The sequence below is a fragment of the Callospermophilus lateralis genome, chromosome 2 (assembly GCF_048772815.1).
Source record: "Callospermophilus lateralis isolate mCalLat2 chromosome 2, mCalLat2.hap1, whole genome shotgun sequence".
Lineage (NCBI taxonomy): Eukaryota > Metazoa > Chordata > Mammalia > Rodentia > Sciuridae > Callospermophilus > Callospermophilus lateralis.
This window is the reverse complement of record NC_135306.1, coordinates 103,679,698-103,692,094: the sequence shown is the minus strand read 5'-3', so window position 1 is coordinate 103,692,094 and position 12,397 is coordinate 103,679,698. Positions and strand designations below refer to the sequence as shown.

General features: G+C 35.5%; 1 protein-coding gene across 1 annotated transcript; it reads left to right on the top strand.

Annotated features, from left to right (window-relative positions):
• The first annotated feature begins 4,144 nt into the window (after window positions 1–4,144).
• Window positions 4,145–5,083, top strand: LOC143391079 (olfactory receptor 10D3). Its single transcript, XM_076843642.2, has one exon. The coding sequence runs from the start codon at window positions 4,145–4,147 to the stop codon at window positions 5,081–5,083; it is 939 nt and encodes a 312-aa protein (XP_076699757.2).
• Window positions 5,084–12,397: the final 7,314 nt, after the last annotated feature.

Genomic DNA, 12,397 nt, shown 5'->3' with positions numbered 1-12,397 from the left:
TTCCCCAATCCACAGGGTCTCTTTTTACATTTATAATAGTTTTCTTTGCTGTGCAGAGCTTTTTAGTTTTATGCAATCTACTTCATTCACTCTTGGCATTATTTCCTAAGCTTTGGGAATCCTATTGAGAAAATTGTTGCTTGTGCCCATATACTGAAGTGTTGATTTTACATTTTCTTCTATGGGTTGCATAGTTTCTAGTCTAATTCTTAGTTCTTTGATTCATTTTGAGTTTATTTTTGTGCAGGATGAGAGGTAGGGTCCTAGTTTTATTCTCTGCATATGGATAACCAGATTTCCTAGCACCATGGTAAAAAGACTTTATTTTCTTCACTGTATGTTTTTGGCACCTTTGTAAAGGGTCAGATGACTGTAAATGTGTGAGTTTGTCTCTGTGTCTTCTGTATTATTGATGTGTCTGTTTTTAATATGTTATGATTGAGTTTGGGACCCCCAAAAGACCACCAAAGACCAAGATCCATGTAAGCAACAAAGAGGTGTTTATTGTGAGCTAGCTCAGTCCTCCACGCACACACAGCAACTGGTGACACTGAGAGGCACCAAGTCCAGGGTTTGCAGCAGTTTTATACACTCTTTGAGGAAGGCAGGGACTTCACATACGTCACAGCATCTCTTAGCAAATCATCACAAACCAAGGGAAAATCATAAAACAACTCTAAAACATGATTAGCACATTCACTGGCGGGAACAAGTTGGATAAGGGTGATAGGTTAATACCAGAGGGGGATTCATTTGAACTGATTGGTATAAGCCATGAGGGGTGTACATGCTGAACTACATGGTTTCCCAATATGTTATCAACCACCATAAACTACTGGGAGGGTCATCTGGCATCCCAGGTATTTTCCCTGTCTCATGCTGATTGGTGGTTGCTAGGGGGTTGCTATGGGTCCTCACCTAGCCTGACTGAGTCAAGGACACCTGGCACAGCAGATCTCTCCTGTTATTTGTAGATAAACAACTCAGCAGGGTGGGTATGTGCCTAGGAGTGCTCTGTGAGTCTTTCAAAGGACAAGGGTCAGGCCCCTTTCCTTGGACAGGCTTTGCCCTGAGGTAGAGGCTGGTTTCTCAAATACATATAGTTCTTTGATAATGATGAAACTTGTTATATGGAAGATGAACAAATCTTAGATTACTAACATCTGCAAAATCAAGGAGAACCTCCACAGAAGAGAAACTCCAGACTTAGGCAACTTTTTTTGCTCATGGTTGTATAGGTCCTTAATTAATAATTTTGAATAATATCTTAATATATATATAATTACAGAAAACTCATATGAAGAAAAATTCCCAGATTATGGTAGTCAATTTACCAAATGACAACACTGTTTGTTGAGAAATCTGGTAATAGAAACTACATAAACAAATAAAAATAATAGAAGCCATAGTCTGAAAAGTAGAACTATCTTATTCTTCTAAGGCTGCCATATATTCATAAAGTCTAATAAATACAGTAGGACTGTTTTGAGGCCCTAGCTCCAATATATTCAGATGCAGAGGAGGTTATGGTTTTGATATATGAAATTGTGGGCAAGGTGAGCACAGTTCAGTCCATAGTAAGAATAGTTGAGAAACTGAGATTGAAATGTTTGAAATTGTGTGAGTTTTTAAAAGCCTGAGAGATATAGGTGTTATTTCTTCTAATAATAATATATTTTCCAATTGGTGGAATGGTTTCTACATAGGTCCTAAAATTGAACCATATCCCTCAAGTTTTCTCTAAGCCAGCAAGTGTTGATATAAGCCAGGCCCAGTGGCACATGCCTGTGATCTGAGTGACTCAGGAGGCTGAGGCAGGAGTTACACAAGTTTCATCCACCCTGGGAAACTTAGCAAGACCCTGTCTCAAAACAACAACAACAACAAAAAATTTCAGAAAAAGACTGGGGATATAGCTTGGTGATAAAGTATTCCTGAGTTTCACTTCAGTACCAAAAAAGAAAATAAAAAGCGTAGATATGGCTCCATCCTGTTTATATCACAATAACACCTCAAGGGGAAGTATTATCATATTGTATTTTGGCCTATTTACCATTTTTAATTAATTAGTCCCTTTGCTACACAACCTGCTTGAATAGTATTCATTCAGGCATGGAATCCCAAGGTTCCAAAGACATTTAAGTTTCCACCTATGTGGAAACAATGTAGCTATTAGAGTCTTAGAAAACATCTTTCCAGAAGAGAAACACAAGGTCAACTTTGTCATTTATCTGGATTCATCTGCCTAAAAAGAAAGAGCTTTACAGATTATGGGAGGAAATGCCTGACCTTGGTTTATATTGTAATATCAAAAGAAATTTTGGACTTTAGATCCTAGATGGGCAGATGGTAAAAGGACCAAACTTCCTTCTTGTAAGTCCCATACATGCCATCTTTATCACTTTTCTTTTCTCTTTTGTTAACCCCTCTTTCATGCCTCATATACTCAGAAAAGAGGAGACATTGGAAACTTTGGTTTACAAATACTCTCAGATTTTGTGATGAAGAAGAATATATAGCAGTGGGCATAAGAATATGTTATGGTTTGCTTGGTTTGAAGGAGTTTTCATGTTTAAAAAAATCATTTGAATCTGATCCATCAGTTCACAAACCCCAATCTGATTATTTCCCCTGATAATCAAGAATTTGTACTGGATTAAAAATAATTTTTTAAGTGAAAATTCTTAAGGATCCTATGCCCAGATAACTCTTTTCTTTCTGTGGTGTGTGATGGCCAAAACATTTTTGGAGGTGGTACAGATTTTGTGTAGTATGTGATTTGTATCTTGTCACCTGGAGGTAGATAGAAAACTTTTAAGTACTCAGTGGAATGGAGTAAATTGGGAACAGATAGATGATCAAGCTGTTTTACATGGTTGTTTGGGGAGACTGGGGAATATTATTAATCGACAGTATGACACAAGTTATTGTACAACACAAATGAGTTAATCCAAGTCATGCCAGACATTGCGTGAGTTATTTCATTCTTTAATTCACTGTTTATGAAGGACCTACTCTCCTATTTTATGCCAATCACTGTTGTTTGCACTGATGACATAATTTAAACATGAAAAATTATTTAATCTCCTAGACGTATGTGTGTGTGTGTGTTAACTGTAAACACAGGTTCATTTTCATTGTTTAATAAAGAAGAGAGACAGATGAATGACAAAGTTCAGCAAGATCAATAATACCTACAATGTTTCACAGATGCAGTGCAATGGAAAGACTGATCTCTTTCAAAAAATAAAAATAAAAAGCATTTGAATTTATTTCCTAGTTTTTCCACTCACTAACTGCCTTAATTTAGGAGAACTATTTAGCCTTTCTCTTGTGCAAATGTTTTCTTTTCTGCAGATCCATAGTAGAGGGTCATCATGAGTAAACAGAGATCATGCATATGTTTTGAACTATAAAGTAGTAATTGTTCAATCTTTCTTTATGACTCACTTTAAAAAGGAACAAACATAATGCTGTCAGTAATAGTGATTGACAAATATACTAATTTCCCTCTTCCATGAGGGAGGAGCAACATTTTTTGTGTGGATCCTGATGTTCCCTTTAAACACTTTTGCTGTTAGAGTTTTCTTTCCTTTTATTTATTTATTTATCTATCTATCTATCTATCTATCTATCTATCTATTTATTTATTTATGGCACTGGGGATTAAACCCAGGGCACTTAACTACTGAGCCACATCTCAGCACTTCTTTTTTAAATATTATTTTTTATTTTAAGACAGGATCTTGCTAAGTTGCTTATAGCCTCACTAAGTTACTGAGGCTGATCTCGAACTTGTGATTCCCAACCTCCCCTCAACCTTCCAAATTGCTGGGATTATGGGCACCCACTTCTGTGCCCAACTTGCTTTTACATTAAAAAAAAGTTGTTGTAATAAAAGACATCTCTATTGTGAATCAGTAGACTGATTCAAAACTACTTGCTTCAGAAACTCTTAAGTTGGCTGTGGCAGCTCCACTCTAATATATAATGCCCTGAATCTTGGGGTACAAGCAGTCTCTCTGTAACTTACCACCTGAACACTCATTTAAATTTCATTTCCCTAGTAAGGTAACTCCTGGAGAGCGAGCAAGGACATACTTCCGTGTCCTCTGTTTCTTCTTCCTTCCCAGGCCTGACTCCCATGGATATGAAGAACAGCTCTGTGGTGACAGAATTCATCCTGTTGGGAATCCCACACACGGAGGGGATGGAGACTATACTTTTTGTCCTCTTCTTGCCCTTCTATGTATGCACCCTGCTGGGAAATATGTCTATCCTGGTGGTTGTCATCTCTTCCACTCGCCTTCACACACCCATGTACTTCTTCTTGGGGAACTTGTCTGTGTTTGACATGGGTTTCTCTTCTGTGACCTGCCCCAAAATGCTGTTCTACCTTATGGGACTGAGCCGGCTCATCTCCTACCAAGACTGTGTCTCCCAGCTCTTCTTCTTCCACTTCCTTGGAAGCATTGAGTGTTTCTTGTATACTGTGATGGCCTATGACCGTTTCGCTGCCATATGTTACCCTCTTCAGTACACAGTAATCATGAACTCCAGAATCTGTGTGGCCCTCGCTGTGGGCACATGGCTTTTAGGGTGCATTCATTCCAGCATCTTGACTTCCCTCACCTTCACCTTGCCATACTGTGGTCCCAATGAAGTGGGTCATTTCTTCTGTGATATCCCAGCACTCTTGCCCTTGGCCTGTGCTGATACTTCCTTAGCACAGAGGGTTAGCTTCACCAACGTTGGCCTAGTGTCTCTCATCTGCTTTCTCTTAATCCTCGTGTCCTACACTCGAATCACGATCTCCATCTTGAGTATTCATACAACTGAGGGTCGCCGCCGTGCCTTCTCCACCTGCAGTGCTCACCTCATTGCTATCCTCTGTGCCTATGGGCCCATTATCACTGTCTACCTACAGCCCACACCCAACCCCATGCTGGGAACTGTGGTTCAAATTCTGATGAATGTGGTAGGACCAATGCTGAACCCTTTGATCTATACTTTAAGGAATAAGGAAGTAAAGACGGCCCTGAAAAAAATATTGCACAGGACAGGACACATTCCTGAGAGTTAGTAAGAGTATTAACAAAGTAAATGTTAGAGTCAAGATGAAGTATTTTCTTGTTCTTTCTCAACTGCCTGGAAAAAGAGCAATTCATCACCAACCTTGTTCTTCCATCTATTTTATGCTTGACCCTGTGCTTAATTACTCTGCTTGAAGGTACCTGGGCAAATTGGGTTAGCTCCTAATCTTAGGATAATGAAAAGTATTGTGAGTTTTATACACACACACACATACACACACAAACACACACACTCACACATACACACACATACCCTTGAGTCTGTTTTCATTTCACTACAAACTAATAATGTGACTATTAGTGTGATAAGACCATGGTTCATCAAGTCAGATTATCAGATTATGCAAATGGTTTTCCAAGTATTCAAAAATCCCAGAACAACTGAATTGATTCCAAGGTTTCCATATTAATGGTAGTTAATGAGACTGCTCTTTTATCTATCTTATATATTAGATTACTGGGAAAGAGTCCACTAAAAAAATTTGAAAGTCTCTGGACCATGCCATCCCTATGGTACTTTGTAGGACTAAAACCATAACATATATTCTTCTTTCTACATATAGATTTCAGGTTCTTCAACACCTAAAATTCAATCTTACTCCTCTGAGATTCTCTTAGGCTTTTTACATTGTGAAGGCTCCAACATTCACTTTATTTGCCTACCAAAAATATCTGTTATTTACAATAAAAAAAAGACCCCAGGTCTGGGGATATAGATCAGTGGGAGAGCATGTACTTTGCGAGATCCTGGGTTTGATTCCTGGACCCATAAAAACAAAACAAAGTGGCAACAACACAAAAACTGTGAAGGAAATATTTATGATTAAGCTTACCCCTATATAACCTCCTTTTTTCGTATGCATCAAAGCTAGCTATTTTGTTTTACAAATGGTCACACAGAAGCCCTATGGGGCTAATGACTGACTCTGCAGTACCACATTGTTAATTTATTTTAGCATAATTCTAATAACCAAATGAGCAAAAAGCCACAAGAAAAACCAGATGTCCCTCTTAAAACATGTTTCCATAGGAAAATGGTTCCACCACAGAGGATCAGATAAAGAGATGTTCTGCTTTATTGAATGGAAAGTCTCATGGTCAACAGGATGTGGTTGACACTTAAGCTCATAAGACATGACCAGGAAAGGCTGAAACTCTGAAATCCGCTGCTCACAGGCCCAATGATCATTATCACAGAGTTTTAAAAAATGCTATCAAGTCTCTCTAGTTAGTTGCCTGAATATTAAGATCTACTTATTCATTTTCCCTGTCCACTCTACTAAACTCTTTAACCTCCTCCAAATTAATAAATATGATGCCTCTTTTCCCTCCTAGATTTTATAGAATTATCCTGTGCTCTCATCAGATCTTTTCTGTATCTTGAATATTTCTATAGGAAATTTGCTCTGTATGTCAGTACTTTATTATCCCTCAAAATTTCATCTCAGGAGATGACTTTGAAGAAAGGTAAATTATTAGATTTGGGTTCAAAGATGTCTATGTCTTAATTCCAGGAACCTGTGATTATATTAGGCTAAATGGCAATAGGAAATTAAAAATGCTCATGGAATTAAGTGGTTAACCAGCAAACCTCCTGAAGAGATTATTCTAGGTGATTTGGGCTAGCACATGATTATGACAAAGATTCTTAGAAGTGGAGTAGGAAGGCAGAAGAAAGATATAGGGTAATTGAGAAAAAACCAAAGCCCTACCAACACTAATTTTTAATTCAATGGGACCTATTTTGGATTTCTAAACTTCAGAATTGTTAAGATAATTGTTAAGATAATAAATTTGCATTGTTTTAGCCAGTTCATCTATGGTAATTTGTTACACCAGAAATAAGAAACTAATACAGCTTGCATACCTCTAAGCTTCACTATTGATTCAAAGCTGTCCTATGACTCTTCCTTCCTCAGCAGGGGTCTGAGAGCTGGAGGTCTGAGAGCATGGGCTCTGAGGGTTGGATTGGGTCCCTGTGAACCTCTAAGCCTCACTGAGCATATTGGCATGTCTAACTAGTGGCACACAGGACAAATATCCATAGACTTTCTCTGAAACATGTCATAGAAAAATATTGGTGTAAATACTCTGTTCCGACCTGTTCTAGGAGCACAGCAGTATGTTGGCCTTGAGCAGATGTTCCTTAGCCTTACAAAACAATATACTTTTAGTGCCAAAGTTCCAGTCTGTGTGAGAACAAGAAGATAAAATTGTAAAAGAATTATTACACCTTTAGTGTGCTCCAGAAAATCTCATGTGTTAATTATCAAAAATAGTAATGTATAGATTGAAAGTTAGCATACCAATCACTGAAAAAGGATTCATAGTTATAATAAAACAGCACATTTATAACTTAGTATTTTAAGAATTAAGCACCATAAACCAATATAAAAAGGCTTAGTATAATGCCTGGAAAACTGATTTTGGGATGAAACATAGAAGTTCACAATATGTACTAAAATAAATATTAGATGAATGAAGAATTAAATAATAAAAATAAAAAAGGAAAGACAAACAAACCAAAATAATCCAGTTGAGGAAATTATTCTGTGTATTTTTTCTTACTTAGTAAAGAAAAACAGAAGGACTGGAGATGAAGCTTAGTGGTAGAGTGCTTGCCTAGGTTGTATGAGGCCCTGGGTCCAGTATTTAGTATTATTTGTCCAGCAAAACAGAGGAGAGGATGGAGGGAGGAGAGGGAAAGGAAGTAAGGATGGAAAGAAGGAAGGAAATAGAGGAAGGGAGAAAAAAAGAAAGGGAGGAAGGGAGTGAGTGGAAAGAAAGGAAGAAAAGGAGAGAGGAAAAGAGGTAGAATGGGATAGCAGAAGGGAGAAGAAAGAAGGGAAACCTCCCAAAGGGCCTCACTAGTGAAAGGCTGTCAATCACCATGTATTGCCAATTTCACCCAAATTGTTACAGTTCTCTACAAATAAGTACCTTACATTTAATTGTGGAAACATCTCTGACTTGTGCTATTGGGCTAACATTTAATATTATATAACACAAAAACTATCTTCATTTTTGGAAAATAGAAAAATTTCTGTGTAAGTGAGGTTTGTAGTATTTCATGTTTATTTCAAAAATTCTGTCCTAACTTAAACTGGAGGGAGGGTAGCTGAGAACTAGTACCACCAGGTTTGGTTCCACACCTGACAACTTAGTGAGCAACCCCAAGCCCCATTCCTTGCTCTCGCAAAGAGATACACAACCTCAGAAGAAAGGCAACAAAGGTGGTATGGCATAGGCAGCGAATGGCCATTTTTAATATTTGTCAACAGTTTTGACCTCCTCAGCAGAGACAGTCCTTTAATTTTTCATTAAACATTTATTTTTTTTTCTTTCTTCTTTTTCGAGAGAGAGAGAGAGAGAGAGAGAGAGTGAGTGTGTGTGAGTTTTCTCTGTGCTGATTGACTTGTAGATATATACATTTTTTTCCTTTTGTTTTCTCTTAATTTTTATCCCTGTTTTTTTCCCTCAACTCTTATTCTCCATGTTTTGACTTAGACGGGTAGGATTTTTCTATTGTGTGTAAGTTTTGGTTTTACTTTTTGTTTGTTTTGCTCTTGTTTATATTTCCTTTCTTACTCCTTTTTCTTCTCTTCCCTTTTCATGGTCAAATTCATTGTTTTCTTCCTCTTTCATTATTTATTTTATTTCTTTTACTTAATTTAACTCATCGTTTTATAGCTATCTTTTGCAACTTCTAACCTACTTTATCCGTTAAACGTCTGAATAATTTAAACTTTCTTTTACCTTCCTATCCCATTTTCTTTTCTCTTATTGAACTGCAATTTTACTATCCTTAAGATAAATTTAGTTTTCATAACTACTTTATATTTCTGCACTTATAATTACTGCAAAGGGTAAAGTTGACACCTATTGTATATTTTAATTATGGATTAGTTTGTAGCTGTTTATTGTTGTTGCTGTTGTTAAACAACACCTTGCTATTCCTCTTCTTGAAGTAATTAATATTGTGTTTGCCATAGTAGGCACAAGACATTTATTCTGATGTTGTGTTTTGATTATTACTATTGTGGCTGTTGCTTGTTTCCCTTTTTCTGAAATAGGCTGGGAAGAGACCGGTACACTACAAGTTCATATCACCCAGACCTCCACAACGTGTGAGCTCACCGTCTTACACGCACAAACTAACCCCACTCAAACTTCAAACATACTTTAACACATAGAATCAGAAAGAGAACAACACCAACCAATGACTGTGTTCTAAGTATGAATAACTATAGAGGAACATCAGGTCCCACTCTTGAACATTTACTCCTACAACACAATCAGAGAAATATTTCAAAACGATGGCTCAGAGAAACCCACAGAGTTATAGCAGCTCTACACAAGTGAATTAAATTGGTAGTTCTGCAGTGACAAACTCAGAGGAACTGGAGGTGGAAACTAACACTTCAACTAAACTGAGCCTAATTGTTGAAGCTTAGAACTACAAACAACACAGATTTGCTACAAAAGACATAACTACACACCAAAGAACATCCTCCAAAGGAGAAAAAATAATCCATTTCAATAAATACACAATTCCAAAGCCTTTAAAAAATTGATATAACAGGAAATAAATCTCTATGGAAAAATTATAATTCTCCAATAAAGGAAATATGCATGGAACAGGATAGGATTCCAGAGAAAGAAGTTATAAAAATTAATTACTAAAATGATTAATGAGCTAAAAAAGAATTAATAGATGAATTAAGGAATTAATTAAGAAAGCAAATAGAGGAAGTGAAAGACCAAATAATAAAGACAGAGAGAATCTGAAAATAAGCCAGTTAGAACTCCTGAGAATGAATAACACAATAAATCAAATAAAAATTTTAATTGAAAGTATCACCAACAGATTAGATTATGTAGAAAACAGAGCCCCAGGCCAGGAAGGCAGAGTGTTTGAATTGGAACACCGAGTAGACTGTTAAAAAAAACATGACTGGAATATATAAGAACCCAGAGACAGCATTAAGAGACCACATGTAAGTCATTGTGATACACAGGAACATAGAAATATGGGATAATGGCATTAGGTTTATTTTATCTTGGCCTGTTGAACATTGTGGAAGAATATATGGAGAATGAACCAGAAGATTTCTGAAATTGTGTATTTTTGTGGCTAGAAAATGTCGAAAGTGACATCATTGTCATTAATGGGAAAGACTGGCTAAAAACAGCAATGTTTTTTAAGTTGTACATAAATGAAGAAATACTTTGTTCAGCAAAAATGCCCTGTGCAGCCAGGGATGGCTGAAATACACATACTGAGACTCTGGAAACCTGGGTTCTATTTTTTACCCCTAACTAGTAAAGTAACTTTCACCAGCTCAATAAATCTCTCTATGTTTATTTCCTTACTTTTAAAACCAGAGGAGCAATACTTGTTTTTTTTTTTTTTTTTTTTAACTTTCTAGACTGTTTCCTGATTTGACTGAAATAAAACATGCAGAAATCTTTTGAACTATATTACACAGCATACAAATGGAAGTTAATAATAATTGCTAACTTTGTGACTCTTTCTTTCAAATTATGTTCTTGCTCAAAGTGGGTCACTCCTCTTACTTCAATTACCTCAAACTGATCATATGTCCATTTTTCCCCTGGAATTCTGCAGCCAAACTTCATCTACTATTGGTCTCTTAAGTCTTTACAAGTTTTGTTTTGTATGTTGTTGTATGTTGGCCAAATTGATCTTGCCTGTCATTCAGTAGTTTTTTGGAAACATAAATATCATCTATGAAACACATTTTCTATGTTTCATGTATAATTAAATTGGTATAAAATATATGTCTATATTGGAAAATGTACAATGTTCCCAGACCTTGTTCTTACCATATGTTGTTGTAAACTCAGTTATTCATGAATTATAGGTAATATTAATAAAATTGTGAATTATATTTAAAAAGAAACTTTTCAGAGATGTAATATGAGAAATAATGAAAAACATTAGGAATGAGATGAACTTCCACATACAGAAGGCATGTAAAATCCAAGACAGCCAAGATCAAAAACCTCTCCAAGATATCATAATCAAAATGGCAAACATATATATTAAGGATAGAATATTAAAAGCTGCAAGAGAAATATATCATACTACATTTAGAGATAGACAAATTAAAACTCACTTAAGACTTCTTAACTCAAACTCTTAAAGCCACAAGGACTTGAAATGAGATAATTTAAGTTCTGAAAGAAAATAGTTGGCAGCAAAGATTGCTAAAGATATTATTCTGAATTAAAGAAGAAATAAAAAACTTTTCATGATAGGAATAAACTAAAGGAATTAATGACAACTAAATTGGCACTACAGAAAATATGTAAAGATATACTACACAAAGAAGAACTGAAAGATAAATTTCAGAGCTCTCAAATATATAAAGTTATTCACAAGGGCAATTAAATAAAAACTAAGAAATTATATCTTTGAAGTAAGCCAAAATGAAAAGCAGGGAAAAATTTATAGCAAAACCATGGAAGACCAAAAATAATTAAAATAAGAGAAAAAATAAAAATAAAAGAATACAAAGGATCACTGCAACAGAGTTGGTTATTTGAAAATATAATAAATATTGATAACACTTAACCAAACTAATCAAAGAATGAGCGATAAGACACAAATCAACAAAAATTAAAATGAAAATGAAGACATCACCCAAGACATTTCTGAAACCCATAGGTTCATTGGAACTATTTTGAAAATTTATATTTCAATTAATTGGAAAATCTAGAAACTATTGAAAAAATTTTTTATATATACATGACAAACTACAACTTATCCAAGAAGAGATAGAAAAACCTAAACAAATCAGTATCAATGAGTAAGATTTAAGCAGTAATAATAAGCTTCCCAACAAAGCATTGCCTAGGATCAGATGGGTTCTCAGTTGAGTTTTGCCAAACCTTTAAAGAAGAACTAATGGCAATTCTCTTCAAATTACTGTGTGAAATAAAAATAAAGTGAAGACTCTCAAAATTATTCTATAAAGCCAGTAGCACCTTGATACTGAAATGAAATGGAGATACATCATGGAAGAAAATTACAGACCAATAGTCCTGATGAATGTAGATGCAAAAATACATAGAAAATATTAGCAAACCATATTTAAAAACTCATTAGGATGATTGTATACCAGGATGAAGTTGTATTCACCAAAAATGCAAGGGTGGATCAATATATATCAATCAATATATGCAATTGATCACATAAATAAAATCAAAGACAAAATTACAAAATCCCCTTAATAAGTACAGAAAAAAAAACTCTTGAAAAAGTTCAGCACCCATTCATG

What these genes read in the sequence shown, in the direction of transcription:
- LOC143391079 (XM_076843642.2), top strand. Translation starts at nt 4,145, where the DNA reads ATGGATATGAAGAACAGCTCTGTGGTGACAGAATTCATCCTGTTGGGA.